Genomic DNA, 27,139 nt, shown 5'->3' with positions numbered 1-27,139 from the left:
TCCCTCTATGGGAGGATGAGAATCCGAGGACAAAGATAAATAAAAGGAGATCAATGTTAGAAGAACAGACCTCGGAAAGTATTGTAAACAAATCCTCGTGGCAAATATAACAACTCAACCACAAGCCCAAGGAGACCAGAATACCCGAGAAACTCAAGAATACAAACATGTCCTCAAAAGATCCAAGGCCCAGTTCTGAAGAACATCGAGCACAAACCAAGAAAAAGAAGGAAGATTTATCGTTAAACAAGAAAAGGAAGAATGCAGATAAAACACCCATCCCCTCCGCATTCAATGCTCTGAACCTACTTAGCTAGCTGCATTAATAAGAAAATGACTCCTGAACAGTGTCATTACAACTCATAGCTTGGGGTAGAAACCTTCTAGTGAGGCTCTGATGAGATAAGTATTAAGAGAAATGAACCCTAGCCCTCCAAATGGCCAAGATGCTCAGTGACTATATAAGGCAGAAAGGCCTCTGTGAAAAGGGGATGGAAAATCGGAACAAAGAGAAAAAGAAAGGAACATCATTGTAATCTAAGAACAAGTGTAAATCTGTATCTCAAATGAAACCTGAGAAACATAATGATGGGGAAAGACAAGTATGACTCGTCCCTGACAAGTTTTGCTCATCCTTGAGTAGTTGTCCATAGAATATAAAACACCATAGTAATTGGGCCTACTACCCACCCACTATTATTCACGGACTCTTAAGAGGAGCTCGTCCAAACCAAGGAAGATCGTCCAAACATGGACGATCCCCAATACAAGGTTTGTCTACATGGGCTTATGAATCAAACCACGTGGTGAGATCTTGATACTTCACTGTAAGCTCCTGCCAAGCACTTAACTCCCGATGACAATTATAGAAGAAAAGAATAAATATCATAACTTCTATAGCGGTTATAAGAATGGAGTGTAAAGCTTCTTACCTCCACAAATGTGGGGGAAGTTACAAGACAAGTAACAACTCTAATAGTACTATATAAACACTCATTCCCGACAAATAAAGGAAATTTTTTCTCTTTAGACATTTTTTTTTTCCAGAAAATTGGAATTCCAGAATTTGAGATAGAAACTAACTTCATCATCGGAGGGCTCTTGGCCGGTCAACCCCGATCTCCTTTGATTGTTTCTTTTCCTTTTCAAGCCTTCCAGATCATCGAAGCCTGAAGCATTTAGTCTATTGATTTTTTGAGCATCATCACATAATACAGGCAATCCAAGATTATTGTTAATCAATTTCCTTGTCTCATACTTATTCTTAACACTTATCCTTTCATTTCAAGCTTAACTCACTTAAACAAAGGTAACAAAGGTTGATTGGCATCCCATCTCTATAAATTAATTGTATGAGGTAAAAAGTTGGTTTGACTTATTTTTGCCCACCACTCCCTCAATTGTATTGAAGCATAGGACTGTATTGAATTCAATTTCCTTGAAAAATATAATATTTTTTTGTGTTTAATTAATCAATACAATCATGCATTTGAGTTCCCTATATATCATAATGAGGGAGAAAAAAACATGCATTTCTATTAAGTTGGAGAACCTAAAAAGTATGAGAATAAATTCATTTTGTGTGAAATCCATGGTAGGGCTCACACTTCCTGTCAGAGGAGGGGATAAGGGAGACTCCTCTCGTAGGAGTTTCTCCTGAAGTATAACACTCAATAGAATTCACTTTAATTTTGCCCATAACTTATTGATGAGGTGTACGAAGGCACTATGTCCAGTGGGGTTAAGAAAGGGACTGGCACGAAAAGAGAATAGAATAGCAGCCACTTACTTTCAAGTCATGAAAAACACATGAAAAGTGTGTGTGTGTGTGTGTGTGTGTGTGTGTGTGTGTGTGTGAGAGAGAGTTGTTTTTTTTTTTTTTTTTTTTTTTTTTTTTTTTTTTTTTTTTTTTTGTGTGTGGAGTAGCTGTCCCTTCCTAAGATGCACATGTTGTGCAATATAGCTTAGTACATTGCCCAATTAAATTCAAACATTTCACTCGATTAAACATAATTTTTATAATAATAATTGCCCAGTCATTTGGTCAATATAATTATGGGTTTGAATTTAGGGCAAATCACAATTTTTCATCCCTAACTATCACCTCAATTACACTTATAACTCCTTGAACTTTCAAAATGCATGATCAAACATGCTATCTTTGTCATGAACTTTAAGGTCTGTTTTATAGTCTTGTATATTTAAATTGCTCACCTCATCATATGATTCCACTCTCAATCTACTACACAATGTTAACATTACGATATGAATATCCAGTTCAAAATTTTCTTTCATCCTTTAATTAGTAAATTGGTGCACAAGAAGAACAAGAATAATTGTTGTTTCACCTCAGTTTGTAAAGCAAAAGCCGTTTTGTGATTGGAAATAACAAACGAATAACATAACTACTTGTCTTATTTAAGGAGAGGGAGATTAGCGCAATAAACCGAATAATTATACAAGAAGAATCATCAAAGTACATTAGTCACAAACAGATACATCTGTCCAGAAAGAACATATAATAACCCCACACCCAATAAAAGAATATACACTCAGTAGCATTTCGTTTGCGACGAAGGGTAAAATATTATTCTTAGTCATTTGCATGGCAAGCATATGACTATTAGTTTATTACATATTATTCATCAGATACCATAGAAACAACAGAGATAGTAGCACTTTTTTTTTTTTTAATTACATAGTAGCACTTTGTTTGTAACAGAGTGTACGATTTATTAGAGTCATTTGCATGTCAATCATGTGACTTTATTGATCAAAAATACCTTAGAAACAAGTGAAACATAAGAAATAATAGTAAAGAGTACCTTATGGATGGTGACCCAAAGAGTTGATTAAGACATCATCTCCAAACAGTTCTGCTGGTTTTTGTCCAAAGCGCACATAGTTTCTCACGGCCCGACGAGTTATGAAAGGAATGATAAATCTGTAGTTGCAAGTTGCAGAGTCAAGATCTTGATGATTCATTGATTAGTTTAAAGGACTAAAAAACCAAAAGGAACAGTCGAACAGAGAAAGATTAAGAAAGACAACCTCAGGTCGATTAAAGCTTGAGTTCGATGAAGCATTGACTTGTGATTATCCACAATTAAAATGGGATGATTTCGTTAATAGCTTTTGTGAATTCCACTGGCATATCTTTTACCTTCAATTCACGAATAGTCTTTAGATGCTTCAATCCAGTGGAGACCTTCAAATTCTTGCAGGACCGAATCTCCAACTTCTTGAGTCTCCGCATTGCTTGTTCCTCCACAATCCATTCTTCCAGTTCATGAAGCATCCAGAATTTCAGAACTTCAAGCTGGGCAAAGCCTCCCATAGAGCAAACCATGGTTTTCCCAGTATAAGAACCTGAGAAGAAATAGAGGGATTTAAGCTTGGAAAGCTTCTCTAACTCTGGCATTGGATCATCTGAAATTCCAGAGGCTGATAAGGTAAGTTCAGTCAAGCTTTGAGGGAGTCCGGTGACGTTTATGATGATGGATGGATTCTTTAATTTACCAAATAAAGAAATACTTGAGAGATTGACGAGCCCTGACAAGTGATTCACATGTAGATCTTGAGGTCGGCCCATTTCATCAATTGATTTTGTTAATGTATTTTAGGTTATGGGCTTTAGGCCCAGATGGTTTACTTGTATAGCACTTGTACTTGTACTACACTTTACTTGTACTGCACACATATACTTACTTGTACCGCACACATATGCCTCCTATATAAAGGCATCACATGTATATTTCTTAATCATGAAATACAATACTACGATTCAGTATTTCTAACATGGTATCAGAGCCACTGCTCTGACCTTCTCTTAGCAATCTTATCTTTATTGGTGTTACTCCACTCTCAACATCGCTTCCGCTATCACAACAGTCGCTGCCGCCTCTCGCCGTTGAACCCCCGACGTCTTCCAAACGTTGTCTTGGGTTCCGGACCTGCAGCCGTTCTCGTTGAGGAGTCCAACACCGCACAATATCACTGCACGTGTCATCCCGCCTCGAATACTGCTACGATCATATTTCTGAAGGTATCACTGAGATCGTCTTGGAACGATCTACCTGTTGGTGAAAGCCTCACAGCCATCGGAGTGCCCACGCGCCGTCACGCGCCGCTTGAAGATTCTGCGACTGTGCCACACGCGCCACACGCGCCGCACGCGCCGTCCTCAGGTAAGGCTGACGTCACCCGTGACGTCATCAGTGCCACGTCAGCCCTAGCTTACGTCAGCATCCAGTCACCTGCTGACGTCAGCGCCACGTCATCCTGCTGACGTCATCTACGCTGACCATTGACCGTTGACCGTTGACTTTGACCGGGCAGTTGACCGTTGACTTTCCAGGGGTTGACTTTTTCAGTCCAGGTTCTCCTTACCCAGTTTTTCGCGTAGATTTCATTTTTGCAGTCTGTTTTTGCATATTGTGTTTCTATATGGATAAAAAGGATGTTTTTCTTCCTCGCCCCATCAATACTGTATTGGAGGGGAACAAGAATTACTCATCTTGGTCTCAAGCTATGCGCAGTTTTCTTAAGGGTCGCATGCTCTGGCATTACTGTACTGGTGCAATTACCATTCCTGTCAAGGGAGCAAGTGAAGAAGATGCTGCCTTCCTTGGTCGCATGATTGAATGGGATAGTCACAACCACATGATCCTCACATGGATTCGAAACACTTCCATTCCCTCCATCTCTAATCTGTTGGGCAGCTTTGATGATGCAAAATCAGCATGGGATATGTTGGCCAAAAGGTACTCCACTACTCACAGATCCATGAAATATCAGTTGGTAGTTGAATTGCATCAACTTCGACAAGAACCAGGGCAATCCATCAATGACTACTGTGATCAGCTTCGCTTCATTTAGGACCAAATTGACCTTTCTGATCCAATTTGGGCATGCTCAAAAGATGCTCAACAATATGCTACAGTTAGAGATGAATTTCGTCTCTATGAGTTCCTGATGTCACTTCACAAGGACTTTGAGCCCATCCGAGGTCAGCTTCTTAATCGCAGTCCTCCTCCCTCTCTTGACACTGCTGTAAACGAGTTGGTTAGAGAAGAAGCTCGGCTTGCAACCCTTCAAGCCCAGAATAAGTTCAATGTTTTGGCTATTACTCCTTCTACTCCTTTCATTGAGCAACCTCAGCAATCAGGTGATTCTTCTGGCTCTAGTTCAAATTGACTGCAACCATAATAATACTAGTATAATATAAGATAAGGACTAAAATAATAGTGAAATTTTGAATCGCATTTTTCGAGTTAGATCGAGCAATAAAGGCGTGGACGAAAGCCCCAGCTCCAGAAGTTACCTTTTCGGCTTCCGTCCATCCCAATTCCCAACAACTTCACCTCGCTCCAGAAAGGCAAACCCTAGCAATAGCTCCAGCTCCAGCAAAGTCTTCTAATGGAACCCGAAGGATCAACTAAGTCAAAACGCAAGAGAAAGAGAGTGGAACTGGAAGTCTCTCCCGAAGAACACGCAGACGCAGCGGTGGACAGGATCAGTAATCTTCCGGACTCTATTCTGTGCCACATCCTTTCCTTCCTTCCAACCAAAGAAGCCGTCGCCACAAGCATTTTGTCTAGCAGTTGGAAACCCCTCTGGACTCTGGTCCCAGCAATCGACCTCGACACTCAATTAATATCGGTCAGCCAGATGAGCGAGTGTTTGGATAGTAATAATCGCACGCAATCGGTAAGCTTTTTTACACATATCGTTTCCAGAGTTTTGGCTCTAAACAAAGCACCAGTCCTCCGAGATTTTTGCCTCACATGCCATTCTGGTTGTGACCCTTTGCATCTTGAAACTTGGATCCTCACGGCCATAGCGCGTGATGTCCAACAACTCCAACTTGACATTTGCCTTGATGGGTTTATCAAGGACGAATTTTACCGTGGGGAACTTTTCGTGTTGCCCCAAAGCTTTTTTTCCTGCAAAACAGTAGTGATTCTGGAATTATGGAATGGAATTGCGGTTGATCCTCCTTCATCCTTTGAATTCCCAAGCCTAAAGGATCTGCGTCTGGTTCACGTTTTTTTTCCCAATGGTGACTGTGTCCAAAGGCTCCTCAGTGGCTGCCCAGTCCTCCAAGATTTAAAACTTTGCAGTGATAGTCGGAGCGGTCTAATCAGATTTGACATAAGGGTACCTACGCTGAAATATTTATGTCTCCAATTTCTAACCTTTAAACCCAGCCTTCCTGATTACAAACTTGCGATATGCGCCCCAGCTCTTGAGTGCTTCCATTTTGATGGCGATTTGCGCCACGTCGTTTTTCTTGAAAAACTAGCCAATTTAGTTGAAGCAGGTGTATGGATTCATCCATTTATATGTACTAGGGAGGCATGGACAAAAGGATATCAGATAGGTTATGGGGATAGGGTATTCAGGCTTCTTAAAGCACTAAGTAAGGCTAAATCCCTTACATTATATCCTGGTAAAAAACAGGTTAGAGTCCTTCACATTTTCCGATGTTTTCTTTGTTTTTAATTGATGAATATTGTTATGACTATATGCCTCAATTTCATGATCTATATATTAAATTGATCAGAATTTCTAGTACAAGATCTGATGTTGTTGTGTATATAATCTTGCCATGCAGTGCGTCGACTTTGGTTCTATTTATCCTTCCAGGTTCAAAAATTTGGTCCGATTGAACTTTACACTTCAAAAATCTAACTGGCATGTGCTACAAGCCTTGCTCCGAGTGAGTCCTAATTTAGAAGTTCTTGTGATTGATAAGGTTAGTTAACTTAATCAGAGATTTCCCTTAAAGTATAATAATATTTATAGTCTACTGAATCTTTTTAATTAATGAACTTTGATGCCTTCAGCTTTATAGCACAACAAACCAGTTATGCTCGATGGAGCCATTCGATGGTCCTGGTTATGTATCATCGCAACTTACAACTTTTAGATTTAATCAGTATAAAGGATCAAAATACGAAGTTGAATTTGTAAAATATATTCTAAAGGAGGCAAGGGTTTTGAAGACGGCAACAATTAGTGTTTGTGATACTGCATTAAAGGAAAGTGTTATTGAGGAAGTATCAACATTCCCAAGGTCCTCAACGACATGTCTACTTACAGTTGAGGTTCAGCATTGAGGATGCCAACACTAAATATGACCGAGTTATACTAAATTTGAAGGTACGTTACAAATATCTGCGCTCATAATATACCACTTTAGGAGGTAAACGGTAAATACTTGAGTATTTTTATTGAAAGTGGGAGCTCAAAAATTAGTCTTTCAAAGTGTCTGTCTTAGGTACGTTTTTATTAATCACTATTCACCCGTGTCTGTCTTAGGTAAAACAGCTCACTGTCCTTTTCAAACATGCCACATCTATAACTAGTCATGACCATGTTCCAAGTTCCATTTGCCTTGTGTAATGTGTATAAGCTACATATGCAGCAATGACGTACATTTTGTACTTCCATAGGGATTAAATGTAGTAAGATGAACTTCTTGTGAGGAAGAAATTATAATGTAAGATCTTAGAGTCAAATCTCTTCTGGAGCTTTAGCCTTATTGGTTGTATTTGTTAAATAATAACTAGTCATGATTATGCTTCTTGCCCACCCCCTTGTCCATCTCAACCTTTTCCTCTATATTCATGCCACTAGTTCTCATCGTATAGAAGTTACTACATTAAAAGTTGAGTTAATTCCATTTTTTATTGTAATAAAAACAACTGATTAGATGTGCCACCAATTCTCATCGTAGAGAAAGTGCTTCTTTAATAGATAGGAAAAGTACACAAAATCCCATGTGGCTTCTCACACTAGAGTTTTGAGTGTAACACTTAACACTTATCTCGTATTGTTTTATGTTCAACAGTTAAACATCCACGAAAATATATAGTGAGTTGCTTATGCTATGACACATGTAAATATTTAGAACTACATTTTCACATCAAATAATTTCATATGGTGGTTGTGTGTTACACTAAAAAACAATATGGGGATTAAGGGTTACAAAATTTACAATTTACACACAAATAATACCACATGAATTACTTTATCACACTACAAAAAGAACAACAAAGTCTTAGTGCTAAATTTTTGGTTTCAGTTATGGATTTTCAATAGATTAGTATGAGATTTGTTGGAGTGGGTCGTGTTTCAAACATTTAGCCTTATGTTTTGTGTCCCACAATGGTTAGAGATGAGTCTTCTTGTGTATTTATAAACAACTGCACAATTTAAGTAGTAAATTGGAATATGATGAGCTAGGTGTTGGCTAGGGTTGGGATTTGTCATATCTTTCTGGGCCTTATCTTTTACCCTTTCTTTCTTTTAGCCCAAATTCAGTGTGTCCGTACTGCCTCTCTTCCTCTATTCAGCTCTTATTTTTTTGCTCTTCTCCACAAAAATTTCAACTTCTAATTTTTGGTTAAGCAAAGGTAAGTAAGGTTGTTCTTGGTTCTTCTTTCTTGGGTGTGTGTCCAACTTGAAGAAATTACTATAGTTTAATCTTGAGGAGTTGTTCGGCCAAGAGAGCCATTTGCTCCGAGTTCTACTCTGAGTGGCACAAATCTACCTTTAAGGACAATATTATTTGCGTGATTCTATAGTTTGTGGGATCTCTCTAACTTTAACTATCTATTTTTATCATTGCTAATTTTTTAGGGTTTATATTATTGAATCAAAACCTGTTTATTTAGCCATATTTTCCAATAAGTTTATCACATATATTCCTTTATTCTATGCTATCTGCAGGCATAGTCTCCTTTACTTCATCAATTGACATGTTCCTTTTAACTATTGGCTTGAAAACATCTAATGATGTTAGCAAGCTTTCATGGTCTTTCTTGGCCTGCTCTACTTCTTTGTTAATTACAGTTAGATAAACTCTTTTTTAGTTATTAATTATGTTCAACATCTTCACCATTGCAAGTTCTCATGATCATGTATGCCTACCAGTCTCTTATTGGGGTCTGCTATCTCATCACATTGGTGTTGTGTAGGTTGTTACTACTCAAGCTTGCTTCTAAGGTTTTTGGACAGGATGCACTTGATTAGTATTGGTGTTAATTTTCTATGTTTTATAATTTTGTATCAATGAGAATATGGTTATCCTGTTCAGCAACGTTGGAAGTTTCTTGTTGTGTGATGAGATACATATTAGGATGATGAGGCCACGATTAATATCCATAGTACATAATGCACAGCACCATTTTGCATTTGCTTTTAGCTGATGGTTGTTTTATTCTTTTTCAAATGAGTGTTTCCAAAAATGTACTTTGTTTTCTTTTTTACTTTTATGCAGCTAAATCATTACAATCTTGCCCTGCAGATAATCAACAGATCTGGGGAATGGAGTTTATGGTCTCTTTACAATCTACAAGCACAGCTCGTCAATATCTATAAAATATGTGGTCAGTGAAATTGTATGTTTGTTTTCTCTCTTACTGAGAAAAGAATTAAAGTGTCTTATATTAGCATTAATCTCAAGTGGAACAACTTTATTACTAGTAATGTATGTAGAATGTTTACAGTATCCATGCTGAAGTTATCCTTGATCATATATGTTCCAAGTAGGCTAGTTGAATCTTGTGCTAGTACAAATTTGCTGAACATATCATCTACACTTTCAAGGGAGCATAAAAGCTTCCCATGTTTTATTGGATACTTGATGTACAAGTGGATGTAGAATCTAGCTTGTAACAATGAGTAAAGGAATACTTTTGTGCAATCACATGCGCTCAGCTCCTTAACAAGGGAACTGATTGTCCCCAAACATCATATTAACCTAGAACTCTCTCAAGCTATCCTATGCCCTTATTAGTAGGTGATTTGTGACAACTAAGTAGCAAATAATGTCTTTAACTTTATATTATTTATGTTCATTATTGAGTTAGGGATACCCTTGAAACCTCAAGATTGGATGTGAAAATTGACTATCTAGGTAGCCTCTTATGCCCTTAAAATTTTCAAGTTCTAGCTAAAAATGAGTATTGTTTCTGTTTCTGTTTGTCACATTTGAGGTGCTGAAAAACAATTGATTCCTTCAAATGGATCATGACTTCAAAATTAGATTTTGGGAGGATAAAATCCATGGTTGGATAGTCGACCCACTGTGATGAACTAGGTTGACAGGCAATGAAGTTGGTGTTATACACGATGACAAGGAATGAATTCATTGAAGCTAATCAAGTTGAACGGAACGAACTTGTCAGCTTTTTGTCCAAGCTTTTGCTACTTCACAGTCATCTCTAAAAATTTCACTAAAATGTTGCAGTCCTCAAGAATGTTTTCCCTATTGTAGTACGCTTGATGCGTGTGTAATAGTGACTACATTCTAACCAATGGCAAATGCATACTTTTGGGCAATCAGAAACAAGGAAGCGATTGATGAAAAACTTAAACTAAGATTCACATAATAAATGTGGATAAAAGCATCTACAAAACTCTCAAGAGTCACTAGCATTATATTCAAAGATTAAAAAAAAAACAAAAACAAAACAAAACAAAACAAAATGAGAAGCTAAGCATGACTCACCTGGTGAAGTTAGATCCTCCACAAGAAAAAGAGTTTGAACGAAGCATGAGTGTTTGAAGAATGTGAACTAAAACGACTCTTTACTTAACACCTTTTCTATTCATTTTATTAGTCTACAGACTAACACCCCATATCAATCAATTATCAATATATATAAAAAGCAGACCTTATGCGGGAGAGTTTAAGGTTCTACTATATAGCGTACTCTATAGAGAGAATTGAAATATTCTTAAACCACATCAAAGATAAGAACAAATATATAAAGAAGGACTCTTTATTTCCTTTGGTTCAATGTTTCAAGACTATTTTGTATCATATTTTTTATTCAATGCTTTAACATTACTATTTGTTTCATTTAGTTCAGTATCTCAAAACTTTTCCTCTCTCTCACACACAAAAAATTAGTTGTATTTCCATTCACCCTTTTTCACTTCTACTCCTTTATATACACATGCCCACAGCCTTTCAAGAATCCCATCTCAAATATAGTTAGACAAAAAATGATGTCATTTACCTTCAACCTTTCAACGACACCTACATAACTCCAACATTACAGTACCATTTGATTCTTCATAAATGTATTTTGTTTTAAAACTAAAGAAAAAGAACCATTCTAATTGATTATTCATAGATATTTTTATTTTTTTATTTTGTGTTAGAACTCATAATTTGTAGGTTTCTTTGTAGGTTTTTTTTTACTGCTATTTGTACCGTATGAGCCATAGAAATAGAAATAAGAATCGATGATGATTTAGAAATATTTTCCACTTTTTTTTTAGTCAATTTCTCTTTGTTTAATCACGTTCTCTTTATGTTGATACTTACAAATGATATCCTCAATTTCATTGAAATAATGAATTGAGTGTTTGTAATTAAGATCTCTGTATTTGGTTGTGAGAATAGAGTGGTTGACTAAGTGTTTGAGAGGTTGCTTAAATTAATGTAATTTTAGGATATAAAGTATTTTATGCTTTAAATTTTTATTTATAGATTTTAAAATCATTTAATCTATTTAAAAAATGAAATCTACTTTTAACTGTAAATATTATAATTTATTATAGTCTTATAGTGTTATACAATTTTTTTAAAAATTAATTATGAATTAAGTAAATCAAGTTTCAAAGTATTCAACAATATTGTGGGCAAACATAAATATTATACAACAAAACAAGTATTGTATATATGTCTTAGTATATATATATATATATATATAATATTTTAAATGAAATTGTAGAGTAATCCACGCATCGCCTATATATATATATATATATAATATTTTAAATGAAATTGTAGAGTAATCCGCGCATCGCCCAGGACATCATCTAGTTATATGAATACAATTTCTCTATACAACTTTTTGTGTTCCACTTTATGTTTCATCAATCAAAACTTACCATATATTTTTTTTAATTTTCTTTATAGAATAGCCAAAGCTTAAAATAGAGAAAAATTAAATACATGGCAAGTTTTGATAGGTGAAACACAAAAAGTGATATAAAATATTTGTATTCATTAAAGGGTTTCAATGTGAGCAACATGTGGTGATTATTATCCACTATTAATTAGGTCTTACAAATATTCTGTAATACACTCCAACAGTTTTAGATTTTATTAAATATACAAAAATAGTTGTGTCAAATCGCAAAAATAAAAGGGCAAGGATTTGCTACAAACCAAGTTGCAACAACTCTTGCAAAATATAAACATTTCAAGTAGCCATTTGGTAAAAAGTTCAATCTTGACAAGGAAGTTTTCATTTAAATATAAGCTTAGACATGTGTCTATTTGAGATACATTAACATGTGTGCATTTTTGTAAGAGCTGCTGCAACTTAGTTTGCAACAACTTAGTTTGCAACAAATCATTTACCAAAATAAAATAACACTAACACTAAAAAGCTAATAGTGATTTCCAGACTCAACATGTTAATAATTTATCTAATATTCAAAAAAAAAAAAAAGTGTTTTTGAATAATAATATGTTCAATTATATTTGAAATATTTTTTTACGCAAAATGCTAAAAGAAGTGTCACAACTGGTAAAGTTTTTGATGGTTGAATAAGAGATCTGAAGTTTAATTTTTGTCTACACTAAAAACTGATTGATATTTTGGTTTGATGATAAAGAACAAAATATATCACAAAAGTAACGCTATAGGTTGAAACTTTGTAAAAAAAAATGTCACATACTAACTGTACTATTAGATACATAGCCTCGTTAGTCCAAAAATAGAAAAGAAACACAGCCTTAAAAGGGTCAAATAAAATTGTCATAGATGCCATTTGGGCTTTCATGATAATTAGCTTTATATATATATGTATGTATATATATATATATATATATTTATATATATGCATCTAAGGAAACCTTTTTGAATTTTTTTCATCTTTTAAAACCTTCGAAATAGATATCATTTTAGAGGAGAGAGAGAGAGAGAGAGAGAGAGAGAGAGAGAGAGAGAGAGAGAGAACGCTAAGCAATGAGTTGGTTTATTCTTCAATAATGGAAATTTGATTACAAATAGGTATTTATAGAACCATAAAACTATTCTATTGGCCCACGTGACCTTATTCTAATGGTTTTATTATTCCCCATGTGCATTAATAATTCCAACATGTGCTAAATGTAATAACATATTTGGAATTGTAACTAACTAACTAAATTTACAACAATTATTATCTATATGCTTAGCATTCCTAACATTTTCCTTGCCATAAAAACACCTTGCCCACAAAATGTTGTTGTGAAATTACACTTCATGAGGGGAACTGGCCACTAGACCATTACTCGAAAGACGTCGCGATCACCCTATTCACTCTTGATAAGCGTAATTGGACAACCATCAATCACCCTTCGTCTTCTACGTTGTTTTGAACTTGGATGGGTAGGTGACATATGCGGGCCTGAAATTTCTCTTTGCTTGTCAACGCTAGCATTCTCTAACACAAAGGAAATTTTTACAAATGGATCAAGATCACTCTTTGCTATGCCCTTCACTTTATAGTGTGATACCAACGGACCTAACAAGTCCAAATCATCTCCAATAGGAAAATATTCAATGTCTTCATTGATGGGATCATAAACTCATTGATGTTGGAAAGCAAATATTGCCTACGTTTGGATAGCACTCAAGTTGCCGTGCGTTTCCAATTCTGCGTTCGGAGCTTTTTTTTTTTTTTTTTCAACGCATGAACAGTAAATCACTGTGCAGGAGACAATTAGCACTGTTCAGCTGAGGCATGTTTATGTATTAAAAATATTAAAATGGGTCCCACAACACTATTCACAATTTAAAATTATTTTGCTACAGTGTTTTCAGCAACAATCAGTTTTTAGCAACTTTCAGCAACAATAAGTGCTATCCAAACGGACCAATGTTTTCTTGAACCATTCTTCATAAGATGGAGGGAACAAATTAGCACATGCCTTTTCGGGCAAATAGTAGCATTTTGCCACATTTTTCAAACTAATTATGGAAATGTTCTTCTTTTGAAACTCGAATTTCTCAAAATTGAGTTAAAAGAATTTTTTTTGAAGCCTTATAATGGCATTTTAAGGAGCTTATAGTGACATTTTAAGGACCTATAGTAGCGTTTTAGAACTCAAGCTCCATGAACTCGAGTTATAGGCTTTATTTATTTATTTTTTTAAACTTATAACTCGAGTTCATAGAGCTTGAGTTCCAAAATGCCACTATAAGTCTTTAAAACGTCACTATAGGCTCCTTAAAAACACAACTATAGGGCTTAACTCGATTTTGAAAAAATCGAGTTTTAAAAGAGGGGCATTTCCTTAATTAGTTTGAGAAAGGAGGAAAAATGCTACTTATTTTGCCTGAAAAGGCATTTGCCAATTTTTTCCTAAGATGGAGGAAAAGAAATAGAGTTGTACTTCTAGTGCTTAAGTACTCAAGTTGTACTGCTCAACCATATCTCCTTAAATCCATCAACTAATATAGCTTGTGCACGTCCAATGAAACTATCAATAGTGTAACTCCCTAATTGGTTGTGAGCATGCTTTGTCTTGCTATAAGTGTGATCACCTAAACAGTCAACATTGATTGGTAGAACTTCCACAAGAGCTGGCAATGTCTTGCAATTTAATAGCAGCACCTTATGACCATTTAGGGTCTCTTCCAAGAGCTGATCATCTTGGCTTCGAGTGGCATCAACCACCACAACTTCATCAACCTTTGCATGATGTTGATTAGCCACATATTCACTGTTGCTTTCAAAATCAAAGGCATTTTTCGTTGATTCAAGAATTTGTAACTTGTCACTTGTACCTTCAAGAAGTTGTAACTCTTCTTTAGACATGTTTTTAAGATCCTCTTGTAATTTCAAAAGTTCTTCTTTTATGGTCTTTTTAGATTCAGCCAAGGCCTTGACCTTTTCTAAAATAGCATTGTGAGATTCGTAAAAAGCCTTGACATCTTCTAAAACTTTGTTCACCATTTGCCGTAATTCCTTCCAAAATTCTCTTCGGTCACATTCATTTGTCTCAAGATCGATGACTTTGATACCACTTGTTAGGAACCCAATGGTTCTTAATGAAGATGAATAGGAATTTTAGGGGAATTGATTTAATTTAAGGTAGTCACCCTCTATAGAGAAAGAAAGAGATTAAGAGAAAAAGATGCATTGATGCACTAATAAATTGGTTTATTCTTTCATGATGGAAATGTGATTACAAGTAGGTATTTATAGAATCATAAAACTATTCTATTGGCCCACATGGCCTTTTCCTAATAGTCCTATTATTCCATATGTATATTAATAATTCCAACATGTGTTAAAAGTAATTAACATGCTTGGAATTGTAACTAACTAACTAAATGCAATATTACAACAATTAGTACCTATATACCTATAGAAGTTTCTAACNAGAGAGAGAGAGAGAGAGAGAGAGAGAGAGATGCGCTAAGCAATGAGTTGGTTTATTCTTCAATAATGGAAATTTGATTACAAATAGGTATTTATAGAACCATAAAACTATTCTATTGGCCCACGTGACCTTATTCTAATGGTTTTATTATTCCCCATGTGCATTAATAATTCCAACATGTGCTAAATGTAATAACATATTTGGAATTGTAACTAACTAACTAAATTTACAACAATTATTATCTATATGCTTAGCATTCCTAACATTTTCCTTGCCATAAAAACACCTTGCCCACAAAATGTTGTTGTGAAATTACACTTCATGAGGGAACTGGCCACTAGACCATTACTCAAAGACTCGCGATCACCCTATTCACTCTTGATAAGCGTAATTGGACAACCATCAATCACCCTTCGTCTTCTACGTTGTTTTGAACTTGGATGGGTAGGTGACATATGCGGGCCTGAAATTTCTCTTTGCTTGTCAACGCTAGCATTCTCTAACACAAAGGAAATTTTTACAAATGGATCAAGATCACTCTTTGCTATGCCCTTCACTTTATAGTGTGATACCAACGGACCTAACAAGATCCAAATCATCTCCATATTAGGCAAAATAAATTCAATGTCGGATTTTTTTTTTTTAACGCATGACAGTAATCACTTAAGATTGCGTACGCACTGTCCAAAATAAAATGGTCAAACTATTCATTATTTTGCAGTGTTTTCACAACATCAGTTTTTAGCAATTCAGCAAAATCTATGCCAATGTTTTCTTGAACCATTCTTCATAAGATGGAGGGAAACAAATTAGCACATGCCCTTTTCGGGCAAAATAAGTAGCATTTTGCCACATTTTTCAAACTAATTATGGAAATGTTCTTCTTTTGAAACTCGAATTTCTCAAAATTGAGTTAAAAGAATTTTTTTTGAAGCCTTATAATGGCATTTTAAGGAGCTTATAGTGACATTTTAAGGACCTATAGTAGCGTTTTAGAACTCAAGCTCCATGAACTCGAGTTATAGGCTTTATTTATTTATTTTTTTAAACTTATAACTCGAGTTCATAGAGCTCGATCTCTCTCTCTCTCTCTCTCTCTCTCTCTCTCTCTCTCTCTCTCTCTCAATATTTCTCTATGGAGGATAACTACCTCGAATTAAGTTAATTTCCCTACAATTCCTATCAAGTCCCCTATAATTCCAATCCACCCCATTACGAACCTGATAAGCCAAGAATGTATTGACCCATTGTAATAAATTAACCAATTGATTTAGCCATGTTAATTAGTTAATTCAATTTGCATGCAATATGCGTGGCAGCACAAACAAATCACTAAATAACTAAATGCAACGTGACACGGTGATTTGTTTATAAATAAGGAAAACTTATATGGCAAAAACCCCACTGGGTGATTTTAAGATCACCACTCTCGAGAATCTACTATTATCAAAACAAGCAGTTACAACTAAAAAAATTCTAGTACCTTATATCAACATACAGTTGAACTCTTACTCCAATACCCAATTGGACTTGTTCTGTAGTGACAATTTCTCCTTTCCAATGCACGGTTCCTAGTACGTGACTAACCAATAGATGCGTGGATCCCAGTATGCCACTTGATCACCAACTTGAGAAAGATGTTGGCTACAAAGTTTTTCAGTTCATCACATGATGAAGATCATGAAATTCCTTGGTCACAAAACCCTAAGGTGTACAAACACAGCAACTTTTTCAAGAGAAAGATGAACTAAGGAAAATTCTATCTCCGATCACAATTTGTATGAACAAAACTTTGCATTACACTTGTGCAACTATGCAACATTTGACGGCCCTTAAAATAATCCTTATATATGTTTAGGGTTGTGAGAAAAGAAAGCCTAAACACATACTCATGGATTGGAGTGAAATCAGCTCTGAAAAACTAAATTTTATAAACCTCAATAGATATCCATCTATCGAGATAGTTGTCAAACCACGGGTTGAAATAGCTTTTAAACCTCGATAGATACTAGTTGTCGAGCTAGCTGTTGAGTTTTAAAAACTAACACGTTTTCACTTATTTCTTGAACAGACTTGCATGGCTTTAATACTTAAATCTTGAAACTTTGTTCCATAAAGTATTAAACACATCCTAAATCTACACAATCACAAGTAAAATGCTTTTTGTCAAAGAATTAGCCAATTACATAAAAATATTGACATATGTTCCTAACATCAAATCACATATGTCCTAACAGAACCATCAGGTTACAAATAGCTATGGAATCCATCATTTATCCCCAAATATCACTAAGAAAAGAAACATCTAGTTCCTTGGCTTTGTGATAGCCACTAAGCAATGAGATTTGGCCCCAACGTGAATGTGTGGTAAGTTTACATTTTCATTCTTGATTACATGAACAGACCCATTTGGTGAAACATGAGTTTGTCTAACTCTAGTGAGCATTGGATTACTCACAAGAATAGGTGATTCTTGAATAATAGCCTTCAATAGATTGTCATAAGCAGTAGATCCAAATTTGACTTGTAGCGCTTGAACAAAGGCATCCCAACTAACAAATAACCCAATATCTTCATCAACTTCGAACCACACTAATGCTTTCCCATCAATGTGAAAATAGGTGATTGGAAGTTTTTTATGATCTGGGGTCTTGTAATGGTTGAGGTATTAGTTTGCTTTACAAACCCAAGTAGAATGTTCTTCACCCTGGAACCTAGGAAAATCAACCTTGATTGATTTTGGAAAAGTTATGGCTAGAGCATTGCTTGATATATGATTCTCATTAGACCAAGGTGTTTGGGGTTGTTGTCTTCTTATTTCTGCATCAGATAATTTCTTCAAAATAATACTAAGTTGTTTTTGAACTTCTTGAAAGTTGGAAATAGCTTCGTCTAGAAGTATTGTAGATTTAGTTTTAACCATGGCTTTAGGATGATTGGCTTTGATACCACTTGTTAGGAACCTAGTGGTTCCTAATGGGGATGGATAGGAATTATAGGGGGGTTGATGGAAATTTTAAAGAAATTGACTTAATTCGAGGTAATCACCTTACATAGAAAAATATTGAGAGAGAGAGAGAGAGAGAGAGAGAGAGAGAGAGATGCACTAAGCAATGAGTTGTTTTATTCTTCAATGATGGAAATGTGATTACAAGTATTTATAGAACCATAAAACTATTCTATTGGCACACATGACCTTATCCTAATGGTTCTATTATTCCCCATGTGTATTAATAATTCCAACATATACTAAATGTGATTAACATGCTTAACTAACTAACTAAATCTACAACAATTATTATCCATATGCTTATAGCATTCCTAACAATAGCCGAGATTATCACAATTTTAATAAGAAACTGAGTTCTATATTGCTGAAGATTAAGTTCAATACGATTGCTTTGCGTCATGTTCCTATGTCATGGGCTATGATTAATTGCTTTGGAGTTGTTTGTGTAATCAACAGTCAAGATGCTTTGGCTTGTTTGGTTAGTGGCCAGTTTCCCTTAATGAAGGTGTCATGTCACAACAACACCTAGTGGTCAAAGTGTTTTGAATGGGAGGGAAATGTTAGGAACCCACTCTATAGGTATATAGATAATAATTGTTGTAATATTACATTTTGTTAGTTAGTTGGTTAGCTAGTTACAATTCCAAGCATGTTAATTACATTTAACACGTGTTAGAATTATCAATACACATGGGGAATAATAGGACCATTAGGATAAGACTATGTGGGTCAATAAAATAGTTTTATGATTCTATGAATACCTATTTGTAATCACATGTTCATCATGAAAGAATAAACCAATTTCTTAGTGCATTAGTGCATCTTTCTCTCTTAATCTCTATTATTCTCTATGGAGATGACTACTTTGAATTAAGTCAATTCCCCTACAATTCTTATTCATTCCCATTAAGAACCATTGGGTTCCTAACACATTTGAAAAGAGTAAATAAATTATTCATTTTTCAATGCTCTATTTGAATGAGAAGCGTATAGTGTGGGAGATAATGAGTATAACACTCTAAAACTACCACATACAAAAGAAAAAGAGTCTGAGATTTAGAGCAAATCTTACAACCCATGCAAATTTTTTATTTTTTATTTTGAAAAAAATCTATAGACAAAAAATTTGACAAAACTTTTCACACCTGTTAATGTGACAAATTGATAGTAACAAGTTAAAACATGATTATAGTGGTGGACCTAGATGAGAATTACTAAAAGATTGATAACTCAAATGTTGTGGAATTTGTTTTTAGAGATACTACATCTACAACATTTTTATAACAAATCATTGGTATTAAGTTGTTTAATTCTAATTTGAACCCACCATAGAAATTACTTTTTTTCCACCAACAAAAATTAATAACAACTTGCAACTTAGGATTTGTGGTAAAAATGTTGTTGTGTAGCATTTATTTTCCTTTTTTCATGTATTTTATTTATTGGCTAAAATTTGTAATTAATTAATACTATTACAATGAAATAAATAATCCTATTAGTTAAAATTTAGGGACGTTTATCCACTTAGGGCTTACATGACTACGTAATTTACCTAAATTGTAGAGCCAATAGTGAAGATGTCATTTAGTAGAATATGCAAAAAGGGAAATGTGCATTTTTTTTTTCTTATTTCTCTATTTATAGAGAAGAATGACTAATTAAATGTTTAATTAATGCCTTAAAACACAACTGCATCTTTACTAGTTATCTACTTTAACATGTAACTCTGTTTCTCAAAAAAAAAATGGTAAATTCCATTCAAACCCCCTGAGGTTTGAGCTAATGTGCTTGCTCCCTCCCAAGTGCAGGAGATCGTAACAATATAATTCTCGGAGTACTGAGGTCGAACCACAAGGAGAGGGGTAAATTCTTTCTGTTGCATTAAATTTTTTTTTTTTTTTTTTTTTGGTGAAGATGAAGAATAATTTTTGCTTGGTAATTGTAAACAAGAATAACAGTGATAACTTATTTAAGTAAATAATGTAAATACTAGGGCATCAGGGTGTTTCCCTATATCGATATGAAATTCTTTATGATCTAAGAAATTATATATTTCATAATTGATTGTTCTTATGCAATTAAATACTTATGATTCGGTTGAACTGAAACAATTCAAGAACGCATGATAACATATATTAATAATGTGGTTAGAAAAGTTTTTAGAAAAAACCCATTCATTTTAAAACCTTATTTCTATTTGAAACTATTAGAAATTCATCTTAACAATAAAAAAAATAAAAACAAAAAAACAAAAAACAAAAAAACAAAAAAAAAACATTATTGAACTTATTGAAATCATGGAAGAACTAATACATCAAAAGAAATCTAATTGAGCAATTAAATATGTTGTTGATAAAATTTTAGAAAGAATCACATTAAATATTCATATCGTATAGAAGAAACATAACCCCTGGCCCTAGTAAAGAGTTTAAGTTGCCATTAAAGAAAGGAAAATACAAGATTTTCTCTTCCAAATTCATTCTATCTAGCCTCCCCTCAAAACCCTAATGTCTAAGTGTCCAAAGAAAATAAAACTTTTACTATTTTAATTTTCGTCCAAGTTTACTGAAGTAAAATTTGAGTTAATTTCAGCCTTCAAAAATTGAGAATTTTGAAAAACTCAAAACTAAAAAATTGTAGATATTTAAGTTACGGTTCCAACCATCTAGTCTTGTGTCAATTGGATTTTTGAGGAGAAAGATATGCCCAAAATTTTGATCAGTGCTCAAATCTGATTTTCCTTTTCATATTCTACCTCTTTGATTTCTTTCCTTATTTGAAGCTTCCAAACATATTAGATGACTCAAGCACTCCAGCTGCACCTCCTTAGACATTTAAGAATGGTCCTTTAGCTCCTCTTAAATTCTAGTTTGGCCTCTATTTTCTCACATACTCTTGTAAACTCATCTTTTTCACATGATTTCCTAAAAGTAGAAAATTACATACAATGAATGATATCTTATTCAAGAAATTATGTAAAGATAAATAATAAGGACTAATGCAAATCATGGCTTAATTATACAAATTAAGTATAGTATTAAGGAGATAATACCCACACAAATACATAACAAGTATATATTTTAAGGCATTATCATAATGCCAACCAAGTCCATGACATTTCAAAATTGACCACTTTAGTCCTAAAGACAATTTAATCCTAATTCCGTTAGCCTCCGTTGCTCAATTTACTTTCTCAAACTTATCTCTTCTATCTCTTTCTCTTTTTTTCTCTAATTCTCTAGTTACTTTCTTTCTCCCTCAAAAGTCAAACCTCTCTTCTCCCTCTCATATCTCTCTCTCACAAACCCAACCCACTCTCCTCTCTTTGCTCACCCTTTCATTGTCTCTTCTTCTTTTCACAGCAGTAGTTTATGGGTTTAGTGGTTCTGGGCCATGGTTGTGGGTTGCCGGTGCTGGGTTTTGGTTTGTTGTGGGTTTTTCGGTGGTGGTGGGTTCTAATGTGTGGTGGGTTTGTTGTGGGCTTTTGGGTTTATGGCCGGTGGTGGTGGTGGTCGGTTTTGATGTGGGTTGGATTTCCAGTGGTTGTAGTGGATTCTAATGGAGTGGTGGGTTTACCATAGGTTTTTTGGATTTGGGTTTTGTTGAAGGATTTGAGTTTTTTTGTTGTGGATTTGGTTGGGTTTTGTGGCCAATGGTGGTGATAGATTTCTTATATGGGTATATTTGTAGTGAGGGTGGTTGTTGGGTTTTTTGGATTTGGGTTTTGTTGCTGGGGTGGTGGTTGTGGTAGATCTAAGATTAGAGAGATAGAGGGATGAGTGAATTGAAGAGAGAAAAGATCTAAGATTAGAGAGAGAGGGCGAGCAAGCGAGCGAGAGAGAGAGAGAGAGGGGGGGGGAATGAAGTAAACCGATGAGAGAAGAAGGACGAGAGGGACAAAGGTGAGATTATCTAGTCCTAGTCCTACGGTGTGGCTGACTTAGCTATACTAGTTGTGGCTCCTTAACAATATAAAGTCTGCATTTATTTTGATGCACCAATGGTTTTTTTTTTTTTTTTTTTAATGAAGCACCAATGGTATTGCGCAAAAACGATACAATACATTAAGGACTTCTGATAGTGACTTGGACTCTTAGATGATCCGTTGATCATGGGATTCCTCTAAAGAACTTTGTTTCCACCAAAATTCAATGACTTTCCTATTTGATGGACTACCACCAAGGACATTCATGACAAAGGAAGAGAGAGTTACTAGGAAGAGAGAGAAGCTAACAGAGGGCTAACATTGTTTAGGAACAAAGTTGTCTTTATGGACTAAAGTGGTCAATTTTGAAATCTTTTGGACCTCTTTGATATTTGCCCTAACCTTAGGGGTAATTAACCAAATTTACCATTTTTTTTTTTTTTTTTTTTTTGCATGTAACTTAGTTTTTAAGCCACACCCAAAATGTCACATTTTGACTTAATTTTTTTTTTTTTAATAGTGATATTACAGACATTCTAAATCTAACTTACATAAAATTTATAAACTAATAGACTAATACGTCAGCGCATTTTGAAATGATATTATTCAAATTCATTTTCAAATCAATTTTTAAATATTTTTGTAATAACTCTTATTTTTATTTTTATAAAAAAAATAATAATAACACCATATTTCTATGGTAAGGACACATTAAACCTCATTTTCTAATTGGATAATTTAAATTTAAACCCCAAACTTTTCCTATCAAATAAATAAATAAACCCCAAACTTTCATAAATGTGCCTTGAAAAACCCAAACAATCCCACCCTCACACATGTAATTGATATCTATGAAAGTCTTAAGTTTAAAACGTCCCATTTAAAAGACTAGGATTTAACGTATTTCAATAATAAAACTATGGATTTTCTGTTTTTTCTTTTTCTTTTCCTTTTTTCTTTTTTGTACTTTCTTTGTAGGTTAAAACTAATTTGCTAAGCTCCAAATAAGAATTTACTAAATGGTAAATTGTAAATTATACCCCAAAATTTGAGGGTGTTTGGATTTTACAACTTGAAATTTTAAAATTTAGATTTTACCCTCCTGAAGTTTGCGAGTATTTGGATTTTACATAGTGATATTTTAGAATTTAGATTTTACCCCTTAAAGTTTGGAAGTGGTTGGAGGTAAAATCCAATTTTTGAAATGTTAGGGTGTAAAATTTAAATGCCTCCAAACTTTAAAGAGTAAAATCCAAATTCTAAAATTTCAAGGTGTAAAATTCAGATACTCTCAAAATTTAGGAATGTAATTTGTAATTTACCCTTTATTAAAATTTTTGGTCAATATTAAATAAGAGAAATAAACTAAATGGTCATTTAATTCAATCAAGTCCTACGAGAAATAAAAGATTTGAAGTTCAAACTTGCCTATAGAAAAAATCAATTGATGCCTTGGGCATAGTTATAGACAATAAATCATCATTAAACGGTATAGCTTAAAAAGAAAGGACAACGAATACCCTAAAAGTGTTTTTTTGGAAACTATTTTATGAAAACTTTTATAAGAAGAGTAAAAAGAAAACAAATAATATTTTAAATTTTTTTATTTTTTATAAAAATAATATTAAAACTTTTTTAAAATAAATTATTAACAATGGTACTAATATGGGCTTACGAGCGGAGGCTAGGCTAAATAACCTATCCAAAAAGAAAAATTCATTCCTGTCCATAATCATTCAAGTGCCACAATCATTCTAATGTTGACAATCACTGCGAAAAAAAAGAAAAAAAGTGACTTTACCTTTTACATTTATCTAACTTTCCCACCAATAAGTCTGAACTTTAAACCTACAAGTCTAAACCTTTAGCTATAGCAAACACTATAAAAAGAAAGAAAACCTCCATCTCTAACTTCATTATTAGCTCCAGCAAACCCTAACATTGTTGCGGCGCATACGTGTTGATGAGCAATCTACCTGACTCTCTTCTCCAAATGGCCTTTCTCCTTTTCCATTTTATGATTTATCTCACCCGCTCGACAAAATGCTTGTGGCGACGGCCTTTCTTTCCTTCCTTCCAACCGAAAAGGCCATCGCCGCAACCATTTTGTCGAGCAGGTGAAAGCTCCTCTGGAACACTCCACCCCACCTCGATCATACATCAGAATTCAGAAGCTAGTTTTGCCTCTCCGCATACGCATAGCACCATTCCTCCAAAAAGCTATACTCGTTGTGAGTTGTGACACTTTCCTTCTTGACATATGGACCCACACTTCCATACCCCGTACTGTCCAACAGCTACATCTCCAGATTTAACTTAATGGCGATCACGAGGATATCCTTTGTTGGATAACTTTTCGTGTTATTGACTGATGTCTTTTTCTTTTTTCTTCTTGCAAATTGAAATGTAAAGTCTAATGATTCTCTTCATCAGAAAACTCAGGGACGGTCTGATCAGATTTAAAATATACGTACTTGACGAGGACTGGAGCATTGAAGATAAGATTGGATATGGAAACAGGGTATTCAGGCTTCCTGGTGGCAAAAAGGTAAGAGATCCTGTTTTCTTTGTTTTTAATTGGTGAATATTGTTAGGATTATAGTACATATATTAATTAAAACCTCAATATCATGCTCTATTGAATTGATAAAAGTTTCCAGTATCAAGGTGCGATGTTGTTGCGTTCATCCTCTTTGGTTATATTTATTCTTCTAGGTTCAAAAAATTGGTCCGATTGAACTTTTTTGAACTTAAAAGATCTAATTTATTCTTTTAGAAGTTGTTGTTGTTGTTGATAAGGTCAGTTAACTTAATCGGAGACACATTTAATTAATCTTCCCTAAACTTACAATTATGGTCTAATGTGTATGTTGTCAACTTGTCATCAGTATTACGACTTTGAAGATCGGTTTTGCTGAATGGAGCCACTGGATTATGATCCTCGTTGCTTGTCATCAATCGCACCTTAAAACTTTTACTTTTAATCAATATGGAGGATTGAAACGTGAAGTTGAATTTGTAAGATATATTCTAAAGGAGACTTAGGGGCTGTTTGGTACATGCACTTAAAAACTGAAAATATGTATTTGAAAATCATGTATGAAAATGTATGGAGGTGAAAAAGTGTGTGAAAATACGTGTAATGTTGTTTAAAAACTAAAAATATGTGTTTGAGTAAGTGTACCAAACAGGGCCAGTCTTGCAAAATTTAAGGAGTATTTGGTATATGCACTTAAAAACTGAAAATATGTGTGGAAATACGTATGGGTAAAAAAGTGTGTGAAAATACATGTAATATTATTTAAAAACTGAAAACATGTGTTTGAGTGGGTGTACCAAACAGACCTAAAGATTTGGGTTACTGTACTTGAGTTTAACTGTTTACACTTTACTGTTAAGGATGTCAATGCTTATTATCACGGAGTTATTAGAACTTGGCAACTAATTTGAAGAGAGAGAGAAAGAGAGAGAGAGAGAGAGAGGATCAATTATCTTAAGTAGTCTGGCCTCCATGTCAAAGAAATTGTTCCATAGGATAAGTATGTTTGCTTTTTGAATCACAAGATTTTTTCTTTTCTTTTCTTTTTTTTTTTTTTTTTTTTATTATTATTATTTTTTTTTTTTAAAAAGAGATGCTCATAAATAGGCTTTGTTAACTCTTGATATGCCTGGAATTTTAGAATCTGGCTCACTCAATGTGTTCCCGATTATGACAAGTGAAATGGCAATATAATTGAATGATTTTATTAGAAGTGTGACCTCAGAAATTAAATGTTGAAAGAAAGACTTAGAAATTTTTCTTTTTTAATCAATCTTCACGACTATGTATGGACTACCACAGATAACTCTTGGTGGAACAAGTGGCAAATTCATTATATCAACGTGGCACCTCCATTACTTGTCATGACTAATGGATATTACTCATATTAGAATGACAGATTTACTAAATATCCTACGGCTACTACAAAAACTGTCTATTTGGATATCACTTATTTTGCTGAAAATTAAAAACTAAAAATATGTAGCAAAATAATTTTTAAATGTATGAATAATACTGTGGGACTCAGTTTTAAATTTTTTTTTTTTTGAATAAAGTACTTACAAATCCCATGAACAGTGCACGAGACCCATTGGAAAAGCATAATTCCACATCTGAAAACATGAAATGCTCTTCTCAAAAAAATTATAAAAAAAATAAAAAATAAAAAGTGAAACACAGACGCAACTGCTTTTCAACACTATCCAAACGGATACTAAGAGTCTGTTTGGCATCAACTTCAGCTCTTAGCTTTTAACTTTTAATTTTTATGTACAACTTTTTAAAACTTGACTTTTCAAAAAAAAAAAATAAGGTGCAAGTATACTTTAACACACTTTCAGCAAAAAAAAAAAAAAAAAAAATTAGCAAAGAACTAGATAAACTATTCCCTAATGGACACATGTATTTGTTGTTTAACTAAACCCATATTTTTTTTGTTAAGAACTTAAAATTATAATGTTAGCCCAATAATTATAAAAATATGCCCATCTACTTATAAGATAATAAAAAAGAAAAAGAAAAATAGTGATATTCTCACAACATTACAATCAAGCTAATAATTTATAATAAAAAATAAAAAAAGGCTAATTATAAATTTACATGGTAGTAAAAAATCTTACAATTTTTTTTTTTTTTTTTGATAAGTAAAATAAATATAGTAGTAAATCTTACAATATAGACTAGACAAATATGTATAATGTTGTACACATTTATTTGATTAATTTATAATGTAAATCTTAAATTGCTAGTAAAATGTAAACT

The 27,139-nt window shown here is 34.0% G+C and overlaps 1 protein-coding gene and 1 long non-coding RNA gene across 2 annotated transcripts; both read left to right on the top strand.

The window, feature by feature from the left end:
- The first annotated feature begins 5,266 nt into the window (after positions 1-5,266).
- Positions 5,267-9,519, top strand: LOC136063010 (F-box/LRR-repeat protein At3g26922-like). Its single transcript, XM_065762839.1, has 4 exons — positions 5,267-6,462; positions 6,617-6,757; positions 6,849-7,164; positions 9,314-9,519. The coding sequence occupies exons 1-3, from the start codon at positions 5,419-5,421 to the stop codon at positions 7,119-7,121; spliced, it is 1,458 nt and encodes a 485-aa protein (XP_065618911.1). The 5' UTR covers positions 5,267-5,418; the 3' UTR covers positions 7,122-7,164; positions 9,314-9,519.
- Positions 9,520-24,216: 14,697 nt separating this feature from the next.
- LOC136063009 (uncharacterized) lies at positions 24,217-26,088 on the top strand. Its single transcript, XR_010624720.1, has 2 exons — positions 24,217-24,886; positions 25,227-26,088. It is a non-coding gene; the product is annotated as an uncharacterized LOC136063009 (long non-coding RNA).
- The last annotated feature ends 1,051 nt before the right edge of the window (positions 26,089-27,139 follow it).

Source organism: Quercus suber, unplaced genomic scaffold (assembly GCF_002906115.3).
Source record: "Quercus suber isolate HL8 unplaced genomic scaffold, Cork oak 2.0 scaffold_475, whole genome shotgun sequence".
In the NCBI taxonomy this organism is placed as follows: Eukaryota; Viridiplantae; Streptophyta; class Magnoliopsida; order Fagales; family Fagaceae; genus Quercus; species Quercus suber.
Note: the sequence above shows the minus strand (reverse complement) of the source record. Positions and strands in the feature narration are given on the sequence as shown.